The sequence below is a fragment of the Neodiprion pinetum genome, chromosome 6 (assembly GCF_021155775.2).
Source record: "Neodiprion pinetum isolate iyNeoPine1 chromosome 6, iyNeoPine1.2, whole genome shotgun sequence".
NCBI lineage: Eukaryota > Metazoa > Arthropoda > Insecta > Hymenoptera > Diprionidae > Neodiprion > Neodiprion pinetum.
Window position 1 is genome coordinate 20,724,826 of NC_060237.1, and position 23,461 is coordinate 20,748,286.

At 43.4% G+C, this 23,461-nt stretch overlaps 1 protein-coding gene across 3 annotated transcripts in view; it reads right to left on the reverse strand.

Annotated features, from left to right (window-relative positions):
- LOC124222504 (M-phase inducer phosphatase) overlaps window positions 1-23,461 on the reverse strand; it is an 89,394-nt gene extending 65,933 nt beyond the window's left edge. The window contains exons 1-2 of one of the 3 annotated variants that reach the window (XM_046633547.2): window positions 23,223-23,461; window positions 21,608-22,104 (exon numbers count right to left, since the gene is read on the reverse strand). In XM_046633547.2, coding sequence (XP_046489503.1) covers window positions 21,608-21,833 — 226 coding nt within the window. In that variant the 5' untranslated portion in view covers window positions 21,834-22,104; window positions 23,223-23,461. Of the gene's footprint in view, window positions 1-21,607; window positions 22,105-22,774; window positions 22,797-23,017 lie in introns of those variants that run through there. The other 2 variants (XM_046633546.2, XM_046633551.2) reach the window with 2 other exon arrangements.

Genomic DNA, 23,461 nt, shown 5'->3' on the forward strand with positions numbered 1-23,461 from the left:
ATTTCGGTGACACGTACCCGTAAAATTTTTCGTATATAATCAGAATAGTTCTGACCGTTGTAACCACGTATTGAAGTTTGCTTGTTCGTAGAGCATTGCCTCGTTTCTTTCACAGATTGTAACGCCCAACGGCTAAAATCCTAGTCCCGAAACGTGTCAAGGAGTAATAACTCAATACGAGGTCAAGTGGAGTGAAGTATGACCGTATAAGTTGAAACGTTACGTGGTAAATTGAAGCCTTGTAAGCTGACCTGCTCGTAAGTTATACCACAATGAACGAGAGTGAGCGTTTCAGTTGTTGCCCATACTTTTGGCGTGAATAAAGTAGTAAAGCGAGAACTGAATCGGTGTTATTTAAATTCAGTCTCGAGAAATGCATAGAAGAAACATTCGCTGACGCAGTGCAATGTGTGAGGTCTCGTAACCCAATTAAAATTATTTCTTCACCGCGAACATACCTGCACGCGCAAGACCGAGCTGGATTTGACAGGTACGTTGGTCGGTCGATTCCTCCCCAGCACCCAGCCGGGATTTTCATCCCCAATATCGCGACCTGCAAACTCGTCAGCTCACGCCAGACTCCAAGGTTCACGGGGGGTGCAAAAGAGACCCTCTCCTCGAACCAAAATCGGTCACGGACTTGCAACGTGCTTTGCGACACCCGTACGAACCTTTTACACGGCACAAAGGGACCAGGGAACCCCCAACGGATTCAGGGTTGTTCTTGTTACAGCGACGGGGCGGCGGTCCGTGGGTGGAGAAAAACTCCGGTATCACGTGGCAGGCACATGCTAGAAATCCCGCGTAACGTAAATTCAAGAACTAAGTTTCTGCTGTGCACGGATTAGAGATAAGTGGAGATGAGCGTATATTGGCTTACTGATTGATCTGTTGAATCCAACCGTCAAGAGCTGAGACACGACTTCACAAGAACACAATCTGGAAAGGATTTGATCAAGTCCACCCAATTGTTGAAACAACAGTCATTCGTCAAGTCTTTTCCAATCTCGCGAAACAAATCTTTTTTCGTTACATGCACAAATGTAAAAGTCCCGTCGTACACATTGTTATACGCGATTTTATCAAAAACAGTTAAAGATGTAAAAAGCAGGAAAAGTTAAACCCAGAATATCATTCTACAGTCTCTGTTCTCGACATGCGAATGAAATTTCACAATCAACAAGCTAAAACATCCGAACGCAAAGCAAAGTTTTTCTTAAGTCAGATTTAGATGTAAAACTTATAACGCATCCAGCAGACAAAAATCTCTCTCTGCATATATTTACACCAGACCTCACATGTGTCACCCTAACGTGTTATTGCAGGAATTATGTGGGAAATGGGAGAAGACGGGGATAAATGGAGGATTTGATCCTGCATACAGCGTCGAATGCACGGGAGCAAACCGTGATGAACGTAACTGACGGAAATTTTTCTACTCTCCTCAACTTGAAGATGTGCATGATAAAATTTCATCTTTCACCCCCCAGGTGCCCTCTTATATTGCATCTTGTGTGCACGTTTGATACCTTTTTAATCGATCGACACAACTAGCAATCAGATCTTCAAACCAAATGTTAGAACGTTTTAAAGCATTTCACCACGGTCACAAATGAAAATAAGTAACTAATCGTATTTTGTCATGCTCATCGCCAGATACTCAAGTCCAAATCGAGAGATCTGGTTCTGAATCGAAAGATCGTCCTATTTTCTGCTGATTTTACTGAAATCACGTGGTAAGCTAAGTTGAAACTTGAAGAAAGGAATGGATGACCAGCGTGTTTGTGGTAAATCTTGGAACTTTGTCCACCTACGCCAGTTTTCCCGCGTTTTTTTCACCGGTGCACCGAAAACTCTTGGTCTCATCCTCTGTCTGGAAGTCAGGAAGATCACTTGGCTCAAGTATGCTTGGCTCAGCCGATGCTAAGGAACAGCTGACTGCTCCTGTGTTTACCGACTGGGAAGTACCAAAGGAAGTCCCAGTAACCGATCCCTTGGCAGCCGATAGAATCAACCACGGAACAAGCTGGATACCCTGATTTCTTTCCTCAAGATCAAGAGGGTGGAAGTTGTCGTGAGTGGTGGTCAGCCAGAATTATCGACGAGCATACCTTGGCGAGAGGGAGTTGGTGGTACGAGTCTGGAATAACTCAAGGAACATCCAGGCCAACGTTTTCTCGCCATGAAGTACATAGCGTTGATACCCGTTCGATTGGCAATATCTTTCTAATTATTAATTAACTTCTCAGTTCATTCGAAGGCATTAATTAATAGCTTGGAAAATTTACTGAACATAACCTCTATCACTGTCGTGATCTGACATTAGAATGGAACATGATACGAACATTTTTGAGTATAATTTCGATAACAACAAACATGAAAAAGGGGCTGAAAACGTATGTTGACAATGATTAGTTGAAACGACGCTCTGGAATGACAACAAATGATAGTTCCTCGATACCTCAACAATTCCCGAACACCGCCCACGCGAATAAATTCATCATCTAGATGACACGTGACTCGGCGAAAGTGGAATCAGCCAAGCTTGGCAGCTGAACGAACATTCGAATAAGGGAAACTGGAGCGCTTTTAGAGAGGAGACACGTGTCTGAGGTGTGATTTGATTTTCTAAAAATAGGTGAAACTAGGAAGGGAATTTCCTGAGAAATGTACTGCAGGATCGGGGACGAGTAAATGGAGCGCACATGGCACCGCGGTTCGGTGTTTTTAAGGTGAGGGTTCCGCTCATGTAGCCCCCCATCAGACATCCGGAGGAAGTTATCGCGCGCCGTTGGCTGCATGGCTTCTTACACCAACACGTGGGCCTTGCGCGACATGTTATAACTGTGTGTATCAATATCACAACCACCCTGCAGGGTTTTATACTCGCATCCGGCGCGATGCGGCAAGCCTGAAATTTCATAAATATTTTCAACTACGGGTTATCACAGCTTTGGCGCCTGACAAGAGGGTCACATAATTCACAGACACGACACACCCGGTGGATCCGGAGCTGCTGCTGAAAACTGATAAACTGATAAAACTGACGCCGATATACGATTAACCACGTGATCGATTTACGGGCAATGAACTCTCGCCTCGGAAAATACACGATTATTTTACGATTGTAAAAGAAAAAAAAACTGGAGTCCGTAGACTCGACACTCTGGCCGTGAAAGATTCAAATTTTTCGTACCAGGATTATGCTCATCAAATATAACGTGTATGAAAAAATGTGCATAATAATAGATTCGAGCATTGTTTCTCTTTTTCTAGATTTGTGTACGATCAAATTTCTTTTTTTCTCCATCAAAAATGATTATTTAAATTTGAAAGAAGGTCTTGAAGTACTAGTTAAAAAAAATTATTTCAAAATAGGATTGGATTAAATATCTCCGGAACAATTTTGGAGTCCCGCGTTTTTAACATCATGCAAAATGAAAGCGAGCCAACATGAGTTTCATATATAAACATTTTCAACGCGTACGTCATAGGATAGACTGTCAGATGCTAACGGTGAAGAAGAGAGACTTGGGATGTCCATGCAGTTGGCAGAATGTTGTTATGGGGCCTTATTCAAATGTAAGAATTCATTCATCGTGGCCCGCAGACAGGCGAATGTATACGAACAGGTATACATAATACATATAGTGGGCGTAAGTGAAGCAAAAGGGGCGCAAAGTAATTGAGCATCGTATACGAAGGAAGCGCTTTCAGCTGTGATTCCTTCCTTTGGCTAACGTTTCTCTTCATCCTGTTTCCACCAAGAAGCACGCGCCATGTCCGGGGCGCGTCTATCTTCTTTCTCGTTTTATCATCTCTTCCGTCTCTTTCGAGAAACAGGTGAGTATACGATAGACACGCAGTTCATGCGACAAAGACCCTTATTTCCGCCTCTACGACACATCTTGCAATGACGTCATATCGTATTCTTCAGCGTTTTTCCTCTCTAACCGTTTTAATTTCTTCACTATGAGTCGTCGAAGAAGTTGCGGCTAATTTGATGAAAACAAATTTGTGCTAGTTTCTTCTAGTTATAGAACGTGACATAGAACGTGACAATTGGTACGACCAGTATACATAGGTTTTCGCTTCCCGACTCAATCTGTACTCTCTCTCTTCTCCCTAGCTGGAGTAAAAATAAATACGAAAACGGAGGGATCAAGAAGATCCTGTAGGGGTTGAATTTTTCTTCTAGAGGATGCGCAGAGCATACTATTTTTAGACAAAACCGTTTCTTAAACATTGAAATAGTCACTGGAAGGGGCGGCGGGGGGGAGGGGGGGGCTAAAAATAAATGACAAGCGTAATAAACTCGGAGCAAGGAAAGCTGTACTTTGAAAGACAAAAGTTGAAATTGGTAGAAATTGAATCGCTTTACTTGTTCCAATTTCTCTCTCAAAGTAACGGTCAGCTAATTCTATGTCAACTTTTGATCCGCTCTCAAGTACCGAAAATCGAAATATGCATTGCACAGTAACGTCGCATAGACCGTTCGATCGTCGAAAAGATAGACGTAAAACATCAATTAAACATAACTTCACACCTGGGACAACGCTGCTGCTGCACCAAGCGGATAAAAAGACAGTAGAAGAGAAGAGGTCAACAAACTATTCATGATTCATGATCGAATGTATAATGGAACGTAACGAGACGACTACACGTCTCTAGGACTGCACGCTATGCATATTATGCACACGTTTATCACACCAGCACGAGTCTGACATGACAATAAAAAGATTTTCACGCCGGCAAGTCAAATGGGTGAACTGTTGCGTATTCTTCCAGCTGATGAGGTGCAGAAAATATATCCGATTCGTTGACGCCTGCCCGTCGTAGTTTCTTTAAATTTATCAAGGTACAAATCATTCGTGTAAAAAAAAAAAAACATGTATGAATTCGAAACGATTTTCTAATCAGGCTGAGTGGTGATGATCATGATCGATTAACAGCTGGAAACGCGATTCGTGTGTACCTACATGGCGGTGGTATTTGAGCGATGATGAATAACTTGATCCGTTAACTTCTATCTTGAATGTGCCCATATTATTCGATACTACGTACGAAATATTAGGCTGCGAATTAGATATACCTACCCATATGTAGGAATAATAATCGTATGGAGTAGGCAGGATCAAACCGCCCGCACACCGAACTATCCGAGCATTGTAGGTAGGTACACGCATAGAGCTGACTACGACTAGACAATACCGCGACTACCGTGCACGTTTGATTGCATTTGATACGGGGTGATATGTAGGGGGGGGAGGGGGGGGGGGGGGGGGGGGATAATAAGGGACCAAGAGCGAGGGAGCAAATAAATAATCGATAGGTATAACAGCCACGCGAAGAGAAAGAGGGTTGGGCGAGAGAACTGTGTTCGTTGACTCCTGTTTGCGGCACTGGCGTAGCTCACGACTAGTACAGCAAAATGTTAACCCGTCATTGAGTGAGATGTTTTTTTTTCGATAAACCTTGGGAGTATCATTTCTGTGCCTTCTTAAGGATACTTTGATAGGCGTGTTATACAGCGCAGTTCGTCAAATGGTTTGCGTTTGAAGATGGTTAATTCCACTCGATAGTTGAGTAACCCTTTTCAGTGTAACGTTATTGGGAATATCGATGCATGTAAAACAGGGCGGAACGGCGCATGATGCTGTTAGAAATGATCGAACGAGAGCGATCGGTAGATTGAATCCACACAGGTGGCAAGTTCGATGGAAATGATTTGAAAGGTAGGAAGAGGAGGTATGGAGAAGTGGCTGGTTCCATGGATCCCATGGAGTGCGTCAGCGTGGCAGCTGAGGAGGTAAACCTTGGCAGTCTACGACAATGTTTCGTGGCACGAGCCTCGTCCGAGGGTTGGGGTCACGGCGCTCAAGGTATTACCTACTACAAGTATACGGTATGCATGGCTATAGGGGTGGCGTGTATTGAACTGTGCCAGGTGGTTCAGAGCCAGTCGCCCTTATTCTTTCGCGGCGTATGCGTTCATCGGTGAATGAGTGCGTGCGTTGGTACACAAGTGCGTTTACTACACTCGATGCTCTGCGTGCACAGTCACTACGTATATCTGCCGCGTATGTGCATGCCATGCCTACAGGCAGGTTTGAGCGTGTCGAGGTGCGTGCAAAGAGGTGGGAAGAGGTGAAGGCGGAAAAAGTAGAGAAAGTACACCGGAACGATCTTGATTAATAAGGGACAAGAACAACAAAGAGGGGAATACCCCGGAACAATTTGTTGTGTACACTGTCCTCAGTTTTCAATTATAGGTTAAAAACATTCAAGTTCATTGTTCAATTCATTATTCGTTTTTGGGTCAACCCTCCACCTAGCAAATATACTTCCATTAGATTTTTGTGACGCCTACACGAATGAAAAATATTGTGACAGATATGAAAAGTATTTGGAATGACTGAGGACACGCGGAATTTTTTCGGGTTATGCTGGCAAACTGACACTGTGTCATGATTAAGGGAATAGTAGGTACTAGGTATAGAAAAGAAGGATGTGATGTACCTGTGAGAAGTTCCGATCGTTGAACTTTGATGGAAAACTAAAGTTACTGCTACTACTGTAATTCGATAATGGACTTCTGATGGGTAAATGTAAGCTAGATAGTTATTTGAGAGTGAGATATGGTGAAATTATAGCTAAATATTGCATTGATCTATTGATGTATTATTCGAACTCATTTCGATCAAACTTGATCGATCGAAATTTCAGGTACTTTCGCAGACACTCATCAGTCATGGTACGACTCACTCTATTCGTCTGGTTCATCATTTCAATTCTATCAATAAATATTTCACATCAATCATGCAGTCATAGATCATAAATTGACAGTAAAAGACTAACCTCAACTAACAATAACCTTGATTTGACAACTCCGGCAAAACAGAAGTACTCACATACGAGTCCCGTATATATATAACAGTCGAGTTGTTTTCAACCTCGAACCTTCGATTGTTCGCAATTTTTGCAAAAAGAAAGGGACTCTCGTACAACCTCGACTAGTTTAACCCTGACGCTGGCGATCGAAGCTACATGGTCGAGTTATCGATTGCTAGGTTAGCAGTCCTCGTCAACGGACTGCAAGCTGCCGTTACAGAGTGTATCGGCACAGCAGTAAGCACCCTGCAGACTACCTAATGACCCCACGAAACTAAGAGAGCGAAACACGCGTCCGTGTGACACGCGTGACACGTGCCACTCGTCTCTCAGTAAGACAGTTAATCACGCCACTGACTTTCTCTCTCTTCCTTGCTCCCTATCGTTCGTTAGATCTTTGCTTCTATGATATTATGCGAATTTTATGACACTGGTCAATTGGTTCTTACTCTCGCTTCCGATACTTTTCTATACACAAAAGGACGAAACTTGACACGTTACAGCTCATCGAAATGCGGGTTCAACAGCACAAATTTTCCAGGGTAAACAATGCTTGGGAAGATAATTTAAAAAAAAAAACAATAAGCTGCTATTCCAAGACATATACGAGACGTAACGTTCGTCCCAAATTTGCATGGTGCAAGGTGACATACTTTTGTTATGGCGTTCGTACTAGTTGCATTAGACCCTATAATATAATAAAGTAAAAGTACTAATAGATAACTTCAACTTTTAACACACGTGTTAACCAGTTAGCCACAGGGTATGCGTCTCCTACCACAATCCTCTGAGCTTCCTTCCTCTCTCTTCATTCTTCGAAATGAAGCTAGCAAGAAGTCAAGTGACTTCAACACTTCTATAAAACGGAGTTCGAACATCTAACGTTATTTCGTTGAAAGGACTGGGTAGAGGTCGTTGACCTCGTTCAAAGGAAACATGCCTCCGAAGCTATTGCCTGTGATTTCACTTCGGTCTCGTTGGTGTACCGCATTGAGCCAAGTACAAGCGTCGATGATCACGGATCGACAGAAACAAAGCAACCAACTAACAACCTCACCGGTTTGTCGTAAACAGAGACGTGGTTTTAATGAAGGTACCGCCGCTAATTCAACCCAAAACGAAACGGAGGCGCTAGGCACATATGCTGACATATGTCGCCCCGTATCGGCGGCGCGTGCTCAAGATATTGTAAGAGGATCTCGCAGCTATAGTAGCGGGGCAAAAGACCCGGGGTGCCTACCGGTCAACTTCGTGCAGGGGCTGCTCGGGGGCGGCGCGGCTTCCTGGTTACGGACGGTGACTCCCCCGGTAAAACTTTGCCTGTGATGCGTATGCGTGTACGTGTGTGTGTATTTGTGAGTAAAACACTCGCAGCATGCGAGCAAGCGAGATCGTTGCACCAGGTCGACGATTGCAACCAGAACATGGCACAGCAGAGAGAGAAGAGGAAGAAGAGAGGAAAGGGGGAACGAAGAGGGCCATGTGTTCCTCGAGTTGGTGTGTATGGTGGTGAAGTCTTTCCGTGGAATTGCCGAGAGACTGCTATAACAGGTTGAGATCCGCCGACCGTGAACGCCGGAATGCACATACTGACAGACAAATTTCATTCTCGATTATAGCTCATCGCGATATGGAACAAAATCCTTAATTCGATACTTCATCGCCTCGGAAGTTTCGTGAACATGATTGACGGAGAAGGTTGTATAGTATATGTGTAATTTAAATCCAGAGAAACTTTATTTTTTAAAAGAAAATTTTCAACCCACGCGTGACGACGATTAGTGAAAAAGACCGAACCGTCGCAGTGACGGGTTGAAGAATTATTTCACGCTCGATTAGAATACTTAATTCTGTTATAAACAACCCATCCAATAATCCATCTACTAAAATGTGGGATTATCTGGTACTATAGGGACAAAATAAGCGAGTAGCTATTAGCTACGGCCTAATTCCTATTTAGTTTCTCCTTCCCCATTAATAATTCCCGCTCAATATGTACCTACCTTCCTGTTCTCTCACACATGTCCGCAACACGTTCGACGATTAGGATGGAACGTGTTCAATTTACACACACGTTTTCAATGTGTTTGGATAAAACACACACACACGCGCGCACACGTTGTCAAGCGTGCCGCTCGTTCACGTGGGGATAGGTATTCACTAATGCAGCGACTATTCGCCATGTGCAGACTCCCACGTGTCTAACGGTCGCGTTTGTGTTATCGAAGGACACCGGGAACGGAGGGGCCTTCCGAAGCCCTGATAGGCATGATTCACTAGCTCTCCTACAGCCACGCGCCACAGACCAATGGGAGTCATATACCCGGATCGACATATGTGGCGCATCCCGGCTAATTTGACCCTTCGCTTGTCGCGAGTGCAGGGCACGAAGGGCCGTTACGAATGGAGTGACTTCGCCGGTTATGAATCGATTTCATTTTTTCTCTATCCCCCCTTCCCCACTCCTTGTCCGATAATCAGTTTGGTATTGCCGTTTTCTTCACCCTCTCGTTTTTGTTCGCGCAGGAATAGAGGAGTTCCATAAGAATGGTCTGGATGGTAGAGCGTTCAGAGATACATGATCACGTGCAAGGTATAACGGGCGAGCGTCGTTGTGATAAGAGCAACGCCCACGTTTCGAATGTTTCATGTATTTATACTGCAGATATGGTATTAGGAGAGAAAACGGGCGAGCGTGGCTTCGTGTCTGTAATATAAAAAGTCACCTTATCACAGATATGGGAATAAAATTAACCGACCACCGAGCTACGCGGTTAACTTGTGAAGCGCTTCGGTGCACAACGTTGCGCGGTTCGTGCTTTTTTTCTGATTTCCTAGTTTCCGCATTTTGCAGGTGATATACCATATGGTCTATTAGAATATATTATACGTTTACTTCTCGCGGTATAACTACACATGCCGTTGAAATATTTATTTGCCAATCGTTGGGAGAAAAAAGAAAAATCCATAATCTGTCGTTATCAATTTAGAATTTATTAATTGATATTTAATTAAATTAAACGATTAGGGAATCTTGGCAATTGAATACGAGCACCGCGATAATTGTTGAATGTAGATGCAGTAGAAGAGGAATTACCATTTATGCCTATAATACGTATACGATTGAGTATAATAGCCCATATGGCGTTGCATGTGTTCTCGTCATGTGAATACAGCAGTTAAATGGTATAGATGTTCACCAAACCAGGACTATCTACCTGTGCCATGCCTTATACCTACCTACGGAATTTGAAATTTATTCTAATATAATACAGTCGGCGCTTGAAACAATATGGTCGGTGCATGCGATTATGCATGTAAAGCACTTGTTCAATACATAGGCGATGGCCGGTGCGCGAGGGAGTTGTGAAAAATTCCGGTAAATTGAAATTTGGGCAAATTTTGTGATAAACGGTAAAATGCGAGATTGGCAACGCCGTTAAGAAGGCGTTGATTAATTTTGTCGAGGCCGTTCAGCGCCGCTGAATCGTGAAGCAGAAGCTCAAGTAATGAAAAAAGGAATAAGATAGGACAATTATAATGGTCGAAAAGTGATACCGTGTCTTATTATAGGTGTGTGGATAATTAATCGAACCGTGAGCCGGTCGCGCATAACGAACCGGCGAATGTTGAAGGAAGGGGTTTCTTGCAGAGGCTTCCGTCCGCCAACGGAAGGAATTCACCTTGGAGCTAACGGAGCTGGAAGGCGCGCGCGTTGTAAAAATTTATTTGATCGAGACGACGGGACGTTATTATACAACGTAGCGCAAAGGAGTAAAACGCATGGCGGGATCAAGGTGGGCGCCCGGAATGAGATCCTTCTTTGGTATATAATATATCCGTTAAGGGATAAATTTTGAAATGAAATTAGGGGATGGATGCTGGTTGCCGTTGGGTTTTCGTTACCCAAGTTCAGGGGGACGGGACAGACGACCTTCCTCCGCACCCTTATGAAATCAAGATATCTACTGCGAGCCGGGAATACGTCGCAGGTATATCGAAGACTCCTCTGCATCGATTGACTCCTGCAAGCCGACGTAACGGACTTCCAGGACTTCCCGGTCTGGTTTATTGTCAACCTCTTTTCCGGCATCGAACGTGTTCCGTTCAGTAGTAGGTACCTAACGCAGTTACATAGAAGAAGTCTCCTACAAAGAAGTATTCCTCAAGTGTGAGTACAGAAGTATGAACTAACTCCACAAGTGACGGTGATATTTTTTTTTTTTTTTTTTTTTTTTAGCAATAAAGTCGCGGATGTTTTCTAAACTTGAAAAAACACACCACCACTCAAAAATAACCGATTCGTCCTTGAGGACCAGTGAAGGCGGTGGTACTTGAAATTTCATTGTCGTGCGCACGCTGCGGCAAAAACATTGAAATAGAGTTTGTGACGTAGTATAAAAAAGAATGAGGAAGAGGCGGAAGCCTTTGGGATGCAGCGAGTGCGGGACGATGAGCCGCGGAGAATCCGTTTGGAGTGGTAGTAAGAGCAGATGATTCCGGCACTTTTACGGATCCCTTTAAAACATGCAAATGCATCACGGTAGGTAGAGAGACAGTGGAAAGCCTGTTCGCCGGTCTGGTTTACCTGCGAAAAAGGCATGGAGGCAGACAAGGCGCGCGTGCACCGGTTTCTCCTCCCAGTGTATGTACACACATCGTGCCGCGATGATCCTCCTTCGGTAGTTTGATCCTCCGGCACGTGGAGGAGCACCTCCCACAGGAAGACGACATCCTGCACCTTGTGCCCCGGCACCTCGTGTCCTTTGGCCTTCGCGTTGCGCGCACTATGCGCTCGTGATATGCAGATATGCAGCCTGTACCTTCGTTTCATCTGCAGGACATTTCGCAACAATTTCTAACAGTGAGTTACGTGGGCGTCGTGTCATCTTCTGGATTCTAAAGTGCAGGATAGATTGCGAACGACGTTCTTGGTCTGCTTCGTCCACGAATTATAAGGATGTGGGAATACCGATCGAAAAAAGATATCCTATATCACACTTTTGTTTTATTTTCCGAGTGATTACTCAAGTCATTCCATTGTCAAAGTTTGGGAGATGGTAGAGTTTACAAATTTGCTTGCGGTTGATTCTCACTAGCTTTGAAGTTATGGCAGGGTACTCCTTGGCCTACTCCAAAATCCCGCGTTTTTTGATAGTTGTTAATTATCCTTTTCAAACTTCTCTTAGCAATCAGACAAGCACAATCATGAACCCTATCTTTTGCTAGATTTTGAAGAGATTGCATGGCTGAGTAGAAAAATTCTCTTGGCCGATTCCTTCGTTCTCCTCATTCGCATAGTCGCCACCGAATTTCAATTCCATATTTTCTCTCGCATAATCAATTCTACAGTTAATTTTGAAAATCGAGTATATCCATGAATTGAACCGACCGCCATGACATAACCTAAACTGTGTAAAGCCCTGATTCATGGCGGAAAGTATGTACCAAATCATACACGATGTACCCGTAGGCACAGTAAACTGGGTGATAATTTGGCGCCGGAAGTCTGTCTTTAATTTCTTGATTTCTCGGAGGCATAACCGCGCCCGTTTCGAATCCGGTACTTATTACTTCCATTATTCCAGAAACATATATATGTGCGTGTGTGTGTGTGTGTGTGTATACGTATACAGCGCCGTATAAGGTTTGGGCCGTAATTTTCACCGGGAACGGCACAATGGTGACACCTTGTCGCTATTGTCGACCGTCGGAGCAGTAGACGTGGTGAACACATGCGCTCGCTCGCGCGAACCTTAAGAATACACTGCGCTTATGCACGCTAGCAAAGCGTACGTAGTGCAAAGAGAGCCGAGCTCGTGCTCCCCCGAAAACGGTGTCAGACAGGGCAGCGGAGGGTTGCACTTCGGGACCCAGGGACCCGAGGGAGTTGGGGACCCCGGGGATCTGGGGAACCTGGGGGACCTGGGGGACCAAGGCGAGGCGCAGCCGGCACGTGCCCAACGAATTTTTCACCCAACGGATATCCGAGGCACCGCGAGACGCCCCGGGAAGGGTCCTCGACCGAAGGAGAAGAGGAACTTGATTTTCAGAATAGCTTTCGAAAATTGTCATCACATGCAATTTACCGAACGGAAAATCCAGAGGCCGTAATCGTTCGGGAAAGTTTATTTATACTCGAACCTCGAAATTAAGAACTTGTGTCACGGACAGCCCGAAAACCCAAAATCTGTTGAACTGATTTCAAAAAGACCACCTGAAGCTAATAAAGTCGAATGTAAGTATAAATTACGTCCCAGTGAAGCAGGAAAAAATTGTTAAACAATATATTGCAGCTGTGAACGCTTTGCTATTCACAACGTCAGAGAATTCACATTATTTCATACTTGTTTCGTTAAAAAAAATTTATCTGGCGAGTCCAGTTTTGAGGGAAAATAACTCAGTTTGTTCGAAAACGAATTATGTGCAAATTGTCAGAGACAGATATTCTTTCGTTAACCGGACCGTTGTTAAGAAAAATCCGATACGCATAATCGTCATAATTTACAGATGATAAACTTACGATTCAGCGAGAAATACATCATTCTTATCAAAAATCTAATTCAGGCGATTTGTGGAGAATTCATTTACGAATAAAATATTCTTCATCAGAATCGAAAATATGATGTGAATTTTTTCAGCCGGTCATAGTGTAGAATAGAGTAACTCGTCTGGTGTTGATAAAATGCGATCATATATTTACAATTAAAGTTACGCATTTTTTCGTATTGCGAGGACTTTTTTACTTCAACACCGTTTTGGTCTGACTTTAGAGTAAGAAGATAATGTGAAGAATAAATTTGGTTTATTTTTCTCGCTGTCATCGCCTGTCATACCCAAAACACTTCACTCCCATTTCAATTAATTTTACAACAAAACAATCACTTCGTTACGAGATCGCTTACGTATTTTTTTCTTCGCTCTGGAGTACAATATTCGAAGGCGCTTGAAATTGCAGGCGTGCAAGAAACAGTATAACACAAAAACCAGGATGAAGATAGAGCAGGATTGCAACAATTATCGTCGTCATTCCACATGATTGTATTTATCCATCACGTCTATATTTGCAAACAAGATTCGACGAGTTGCACGAGCAATCTAAAAACAAATCTGCTTGGGGCCACGATTGTACACAAAACCCATAAACTCACCCACATCCACAGCCTCGCGAAAGTGAAATGAAACTAAAACTTTCGGTCTTTCCCGCCACAGAGTCACGTGTCAAAATTGTTCTTTTTGCGCTGTAACGACATTATCGGATGCCGCAAGATTCGGGAAACCACAGGGCCGATACTTCTACCAAAAACTGGGCACAATTCCGAAGATTAAGCGCTCAACTTCAATATCGGATTATTCTAGTCAGCACAAATTTTCAAGATCTGCACAGCTGCAGGAATTCCGTATAACGCGAGTAATATTTTCATCCCCGCCGGGAACCGCGTTGCTGATAAAAATGCAGCGTGTCGACGTTAAAATCAACTTGAGGCAATGTTATACGTCGTTGTCGTCGTACGGTAAGGTATCAGATTCCTTTCGCAGGAAACAGGCCAACCAACCGTGTGAAGCATTTGCCAACTGGAAACTGTCTTATCTTAGGTAAACACGAAAAAACCGTTTGACAACTCCGCGAACTGCGACACAAGTTAGCGTTTCACACGTGCTCGTGCAAGTTTACCAGACTCCGGACGATGCGTCCTGCGAAACGAATTCGGGACTTTTTTACAATTTCTATTGAGAAGTTGGTTAGAGGGGATTTTTGCCACCGAACCGAAAACGCGGCAGCTAGAATTGCAATTATTGTTCCTAAAATTTTCCCGCTCTGTGTTCACGATGCAGCCCGCGAACAAATTATTCCGGTTGTGTAAAAAGTTGATTAGTTATTCGGCCCGCGACCGTTAAAGGTTGCCAAAGTGCATCCTTCGTCTTCGGAAATGTTGCGCTACTTGCCTTACCGGCCTTACAGGATATGCTGATGAGGCGGCGTGACGGCCAGGTTGCAAAAGCCGTCCCCCTCAACCCTTTCAGCTATATACTAGATAGTTAGGTACTTTAAGGATCCTGCGCTCACGGGACATTTAAATTTTAAATCCCGATCGGAAAACCATTTCTCTCCCAGTCCTCCGAGGTAAGACTCCATTAGACTGCGCGTTCTCTTGGTTCTTCTTTCTCCGTACGTCTGTTGACTTTTTATACGTTTCTTTCCGTTTCTCCTTCTTTTTTTCCTTTCCTCGACACAGATACGGACGGTTGCGTATGAGGCATTCCTCTATGCCAAACCGACCTGTACGGATGACCCTCACCATGGGTGTGTTTTTTTCATTTTCAACTATGGTGTAGAGTGTATAAAATAAAACATCTTTCACCGGGTTTTAGATTGTTTGGACCACGAGTTTGATTTTTACTGCTCCGAAAAACACGAAAGCTCAATTTTCGAACGAAAAACCCCGATCAATCGGCTTCGAATTTTTCTCATGAATTCTTTGTTAAAAAAGTTTTTTGTCACGTTTTACTTACTTGTTTCGACAAACTTTTGTAAACCAAAAGTTTTTTTACTTCCATTAAGGTCTCAAATTTTCGTTTTTTAACATAAAACTCATGGCAAAAATTTACAGCCAATCAATTAGGATTATTTGTTCGAAAATTTAATTTTTGTGTTTTTGAGAGCAATAAAAATCAAACCCGTAGTCGGAAAAATCTAAAACTCAGTGAAAGATAATTTTTTCATATAGTCTACGCCATACTTAAAAATAAATGAAATTGCCGATAATTCGGGTCAGACGTAGGTCGGTTTCGGATGGAATGCCTAATATCCAATCATTCTCATCATTGGCTGTGATGTCACTCATTTTAACGTTTCATTGAACGAATTAAGTGATTCGAGGTTTCAGATCTTCATGCGTTTGGTCTAATTGTCGACTCGTTTTTTGTCAAGTTGCGAAATAGACATAAGAACGACATGTAAACGCTTTCAGTAAGACATCACGATCACCGAGAAGTGTTGAATTTTCGCAAACAAAAAGGAAGAAAACTCGAGACCAAAAGTGAAATCTAAATCCTTGAGTCGATGGTGTAATTTTTTTCTTTATCCCAGTGACCCAGTATACCAATACCACGAGATACCAATCATTCAAGAGGATGAAGTTACTTTAACGATGCATGTTTAGGAAGAATCGTTACTTCGAATCTGCTGACTTCTTGAAAGTCATTCTAAAATTCCGCAATAATGGTTTTTTCCCTCAAGTTTCGTTACGTTAACGTTACTAAATTCAGCCTCATTATCACTAAACCTCGACAAAACAAGTTCTTGATGAATTTCATCCAAATTACAAATAACGACACTCAAACATCAACGACGATTTCGCAAGCGGCTAGATAAATGTCCACTGTGGTACTACAACCCTCGAATGAATCAACGATAGCGGGTATAAAATTGCAAACTGGTCCAGGTTTATCGAATCGGCATCAAGCACGGCTAAAAAACGGTGTAAGATGTAAGATGGTAAAAAAAAAGGGGGGGGGGGGTGTTCGTTAATCCAATGGGACGTTCTTACGGAGGGTAGAAGACCCAAGCGATATAACAACGGCGGGTTTCCTCGAGCGGGATGAAAACTAGAACTCAATAAAGCGAGCCCCCTGCATGTATATAATCTCGAGTTTCGACCCGTGGTCAGCGCGCGCAGAGACACGCGACGTGGACGACGATCGTCGAGAAGTTGCTTATAAATAATTATAAGGAACTCGTGCCATATGCTACGCAGGGGGTAAGGCAAAGCAGCCCGTGACACCGGTCTCTGCGGCATCGAGAAATTCACGTCAGATGCTTTATGGTGTGCGTGCGTGTGTGCGTGGCGTGTAGAGCAGGCTGACAAGAGAGAATAGGCGATAGGGCCAACCAACCACGCGCGATTCGAGTGACTGGTTGGCCGGTGACCGAAACAATTAGGAACGCGCGAGCCAACTTGACGTGCGGGCAAAGGAGGCCCAGCCTTTCGTCGACGTCGTCGTCGCGACGTACCCCGTTGTTCCACGCAAGCTGGGCACAAGGTACCTTAACCTCGCGTGAGATCGATCCCAACAATAAGTCGGCGTGTACTCTTCAGTTTCGGGGCTCGAGTCATATGTCAGGGTTCAATTACCGCATTGTGTATAACGAGTCGCGAGTCACGGTCATTGTTTTTAAGAAACGCACAACGGGGAACGGGCTTCTTTCACTCTGACTAAGTTATTACGTAAGACTAAAAGGATTTTTCATCCCGCACGCATTTCGAGAAGCTCCGTGAATTCAAACAGCGCCAGATTTTTAAAAGATCTTTTCGGACCTTTGAGGGGATGCTGTTGTAGGTACTCGGTTTCCATGCTGATTTTGGGTGTCGTCGAATATTTCATCTCCACGGATCTCGAACGCGAAAAAGGATACAACAAAAACGTGCCTAAAAATTTTTGTTTTACGCAAAAGCGGAGAAATGACGTGAAATATACGAAATCGTGATTATTGATTATCACGACTTCGCACATTATTAGGTTTTAGATAGTTAGAGGTCTCTAAGTTTACGCAAAGTTTAAGTAATACCAACATCTTAAAGCGATTTTAGCTGCAAGAAAAATTCAGTTCGTAAAACACCCCTGTCTATGTTGGGTGAAAAAAAAAACATTTTTGCGTTATTCGGTCAAGTCAATGCATCCTGAATACAATCACGACATAGCAACTAAAAAATCTAAACTTGAAAAAGGACCAAAATTTATAACTTTTTCATAAGCACCAACTTCCGCGGCGAAGTAAATTTTTTTAAATATCAATTGAACTGAATAAATTGTAACATTCGGTCGAATTGTTCTAAAAATCAGGCATCGAAAGATTACAAATCCAACCTGATCGGAAAGCTTGCGACAATTGCATTTCTTGCTCCTACTTGCTGTACCGCGTACCGTCCAAATGGGAAAGTAACTAATTCATCAATCCAATTCACTTGTAAACATATTTGTAAATTCGGACAAATTACGATGAGATTGGAAATTCGAAAAAAAACTTGTCGCTTCTGCAAGCCGTTCTTTCGAGATCTTATAATAACTAGATTTTCCAGCGTTTTCCGATTCTTCATTGCCCACCTTTTCATCCCCGACCCCCGAAACCATACCGAATATGAAAAAGCCGTCCAAAGGTGAAAGGACTCGCAGGTTGAAACAATCGGTTCCCCAGCGCACGACACGTACCTGCGTTAGTGTAAAACAGGTGGATTTGACTCTAACTGACAGTCACCGCCCCGACACGTAGGTATAACCATAGAACTGCATTTCCACCTTGCGTAATAGTGCGGCTGAATTTTCCGTTGGACACGTAGAGAAGCGTGGCACGAGCGAGTCTAGCTTCGCCGAGGCGAAACCCAGCGCAAACCCCTCCCACTCTTCTCGACGAGGATAGTAAGAGCAAAAGGGGCCCGGCCGCCTTGATCAACACGCTTGTTGGGGCCTCACCAGGCAAGTGTGAGTGTAATTCCCGCGTGGCTAGGCGAGTTACACAATCGCTACGAAACGGTCAGCGAGTGTGTGCCTACAAGGGTAAAACCAAGTGAGTGCGGAGCACGACGTGTAACGCAAAACGCAACGTACTATGGGGGCAGCGAACAAGAACGGGGCGACATGTGGCTTTCCGTTGAAACGCCATCCCTAATAAGTCGTTACTCTCGCTCCCGATACCACGTTAAAGCGCCAAAAAGCCATATAATACGGGTCTCTTTTTCCTTTTATCCTATGCACAATTTAGCCAGCAAGATAACGACAAACGAAGGAAAACTTGATACATGGTGTAAATTGGGGCCAGAGAGATATGAAGGTCAATGATCGGTGCGTGGGACGACGACACGTTTATTTTCAAATCATTCTTTCTCTTGTTGTTGGTCTTCCTAGTGCACACAAAAACCCCGATGAGATAATTTGATATTCTTTTTTTTTCTTTTTTTTTACCCAAAGACAGAATAGAAATTTCAGAAAAGTACACGCGGATGACAATCGCATGCAAACAATTACAGAGTCGATCGACTCTACGCCAATGTCGTTGGGAAATTGACATTCATGATACCAACCACAAGAATCTGAACACGGAAATAAACCTTGCGTATAAGGTACCTACTTCTGTTTTTCCTTTTAAAACGAAACTCAACAAAATCCCTTTTCCTTGTATACAAATGAGTATTATATAGCTAGACGTCGTAAGGCTCGTCATTTGAAGGATCGAGCCCAGCCAGGCGAGCCTTTTAAACTTTAAATACCCTAGCCATCCCTTTAAATTTTTCGAAGAGAAAGACGCTCCAAGAGAGACAGCAAAAGATGGCGAACTTGGTGTGCATTGCAAGGATATAAAGGGTGACAGACAGGCAACGGGTTAAAAATTGTTCTAGTGGAAAAAACGGAGAGTCGTCGATTTGGCCATAATTACAATTTACCGTATCCCTCCCCCCTTGTGAATTATTTCAACAAATTTTAGTTTACAAAGAAATGAAACTTGGATCATTTATATAAGATTTTCTTTTATAGACAGAGTAAAAAAATCCGAACATTTCACACTTGTACATATAATGATTTTCAGTACGGACAAGATTTGTTCACGTACCTCAGAGTCTCTTTCTAAATAGCAAAAAAGAAATTGGCGCACCGCTTGCGGCAAAGAGAAGTCGATGAGCATCGAGGAGGAAACCACCTCCACAAGTTGCCGCGATACGCGCTCACACACGGTTTTGGCAAATGAACAGCTGATTCCTGCTGGCTAACGGTCTTGCGGGGGTAGGTCAGTGCCCCAGGCGGCCTCACCCCCGGGGAAGCCCGTCCCGGCCCGGGTCTGGGGTGCGGAAGGTGACGGCGACGGTGACGGTGAAGGGAAGGGGGACGGAGTGTAAAGGTGGCGGCGCACCTTGGCATAACTGCAGCAGCAGCAGCACGACGCCCAGGTAGATGCGAACGCGTGTGGGTTAACAGACACGAACGCAGGTAGAGAAATCGTGTAAAACACGAACGTGAATACACAGATGCAAAGCCATCGGAGAGAAACACGGTCGCGCCGATATTTCTCGGTGTATGAAAGCAGGTGAGCACCTGGCCGAGTCGGGGCACGAACTACTTGTTTCCCTAAATCCCGGGGGGTTCTCAATTCGAAGTCGAGGTAGAGAACGGAAGGAATGAAGGAGAAAAAATTTTAGGGGAGGACAACCAGTCTGATCGCGGATCCTCCCGTCGGGTTCGCCAAAGCATTTGTAACGACGCGGCGAGGAGATGAGACACCCTTCTTTGTTCTTGCGGTTCTCTCTTCGTTGATTAATTCGCGAGGTCAGCTGTTAGTCAAACCAGCTGTAAACACGAATGGCTGTTGTCTCACTAAGCGAGCGTCATTAATACGCGTCAAGAATCTCTGCGTCGTTACGACGACGAGGGTCGTCATCCCCTGCATCTTCGAACCAAATTCAAAGTCCCAAACGTGCGTTTCGACTTGCCGTTTAGCCAAATCGTACACGTGGATGCGATCGGACTTCAATCGTGCAAATAAACAAATTCTAAGCGGGAGATAAGATGATACGAAAAGAAAAAGAAAAAGAAAAAAAAAAAAAAAATTGGAGGAATTCCGATGCGAGCGAGTATTTGCCGATTGTCTTTATTTTAATTTGAGAACTACTGCCATTTTAAGACGTGGCACGGCCCGTGGAGGCCCTCTGCGGCAGACGTCATCGGGCCCCCCCTTCAAGGACGGGGAATCCCTCTAGCCTCATCCCATTCTCACACCGTCTCTTCCCGTCCGCTTGTCCGTCTGTCCGTTCTCTTCTTTCGTGAAGCAGTCTGGACGCGATTCGATGTGTTCGTGCACCGCGTGTAGGTGTGTATAATGATAATAATGAGTGAATTCGCAAGACGGGGATATTGAGGTCTCGTTTCATCAAATATTCTTTAGCGTAATTTTTCAATTTGAAAAATTTATACATTTCACTAATTTTACGATGTGTGAAGAGACGAAGATCAGCTGACGCGATGTTTTAACATTCTTTTCTCTTAATTCAACTGAACACGTTCACGGTGTTTGAAAATGAAAATCGGTAACAGTTATCTGTTGACGATGAAAAAAATAGCAGAGAAAAAATAATACCGATTCTACAATCAAACTGTACACGCGACGATAATTTGAATTACACAAAGTATTGTTACACGTCATGACGCGTTGATTCCTCGAGTCTTTTCGTTTTTAAATTCATTGATACGTGTACACGCAATATGATGAATCGATTTATCAATTCAGACTTACAATCAAACATTTTATTACTTAACCACATCTATCAAGAGATGTTTCACAACACAGAATTTATCGCAAGTGTAAGCAACTTCAATGCGAAACATGACTTTATCCTAAAAAGTAAAACGTGAATTGTATTGTGCACGGTAATATAATGTATCCGTTAAATTGGATGAATTTCGAATTACACACGTGTTTGAACGAACGATAATTTCAATCGGTCGCGAGAGAGTGAATCGGTAAACATACATCCAAGTTCAATGACAAAGTGAGCCATTCGTACAGAATCGAAAACAAATAACAACGTGGATAGGAAATTGGAAACCCATATTAAACAGAACGATTGTACTATGATTTTACAAATAAGTACACACTACAGTCGGTCATGGTTTGCCATAATACCTACATTAAACTGACGTTACGTGAGAATATTATTTCATAACTCACCCAGCTTCTTCGAAATTTCGTCGATGACATAGGTAGCAAGATTTGCATCGGTGCGGCAGCGTGTCGGCGTATCTCCGCTCGATATAGTCGACATGTCAAGAGCGTTGACGATGGTGGTCATAGGTGAGGCGTCGACGTCGTCTGGAGCAGTTGATTTAACCTCTCGTTTAGCTTTTTCACTGTCGTTTAACGGCGATAAAACGCCAACGTATCTCCGTCGCGACATGATTTGATTCGTTCGTTGGTTATTTTATTTATTTATTTTTATATCTTTTTTTATTCCTTTGACGTGTGTATTATTCTTATTTTATACAGCGCGAAGTTAATCGACCGTTCGCGACAAGGTTAGGGTAGAATATTCAGGAGTACGTTATCATATCCTTCGTCGTTCGTTAAATTGTTAAAACTCGTCAAATGTAATTATATAACTGCGTTTAATTAAAAATCGCAACGTCGTTTCGGCAGCTTCGTTAGTACGGCTATGATGAAATTACGAACTGTAAAGAGAAGGGAATATAAAAATTAGAAAAGGTCAAGAAATTCCGTGCAAAAATTTTATCCTATTTTTCTTTATCGTTGATCGTTGTTGATTAAAAAAAAAACAAAAAAAAAACATTCAAATTGCAGAAAATAAGGCATTATCGTAATTCCTTGAACACGGTTTCGCCCCTGCCACGTCGTACTTGAGTAGCGACATGTGTAACAATCAGATTGCACACGTATGATACCTAGGCACGCTGAAATTCAAACGCAATGTTTATCACAAGTCAACAGATTGGCGGAGGTGTTCGTGGTGCTTTGGATAACAGCAGCTGTTCACCGACTTCCGTTTCCGTCTTCTAACCAACTCGATACCGTAGCGACACGCGTTTCAACCGACATCAAATGAGAATAAACGAACGAACAATATTACATGTAGGAATATGCAGGGTAGGAATTTTTACTCGAATTTCGAATGAAAATATTTCTTATAATTGAATACGGATGTGTGTGTATTACGCGACACTGCTTATGAAAATATCTATTCTCTTTGACGAAACGGCAAATTTTGGTCGAACAAGCGATCGAGGGAAAATACGTGTGCCCCTAAAAATTAAAATTAGAATTGAGCCGTGAAGAGAAAGGAATAACGAGAAAAAAATCAAATGGGCGAGTGAATGATTGCACCGGTATAGTTTATTAGCTGGTATATAGTCTCGTCCGTCGTTTGGAAACATCGATTAGCAAAGATTAATGACTCAATAAAGCTGGTCTTTCGCTTAACGAACGAGGAAAGAAACCTAACCTAACCTAACACTAACGTGTGACAGAGGCCAGATTTACAGAGAACCGAGATCCCCGAAGGTTGAAGTAACGCGGGTATGCAAAAACGAGCGTAAAAACCAAAAACAATACGGTCAAAAAGATTACCTGAGACGTCCGTTTAAGCGGGTGGTCGAAAGATCCATCGGACGAGAGAACCCGGCGCACAAATAACCACATTCAGGCGGGAAACGTCATGAGAGAAACGACGCAATCAATCGGACGGGGAAATAAGTGAAGGTGGACAGATGTAGAGCAGGATAGAGAAGAAGATAAGGACGTAATCGTTAACAAAAGCCTCTGTGTCTCTCACCTATCGTGACGATGCGTGTAACATGTTAAGCGACACTGCGCACTGGAATAATATCAAACCGTGCGCGATATTGAGGCGACAAAAAATTTAGTAAGATGAGGACGAGCAGGGCACGAACGATAACAATGAAGGTGAAGGATGACGGTGATGATGATGATGATGATGACGACCTAACGGGCTAGACCGACGTCAACACGAGGCAAGCCGCATGGCTGTAGAATCGAGACTGAACCACCCGC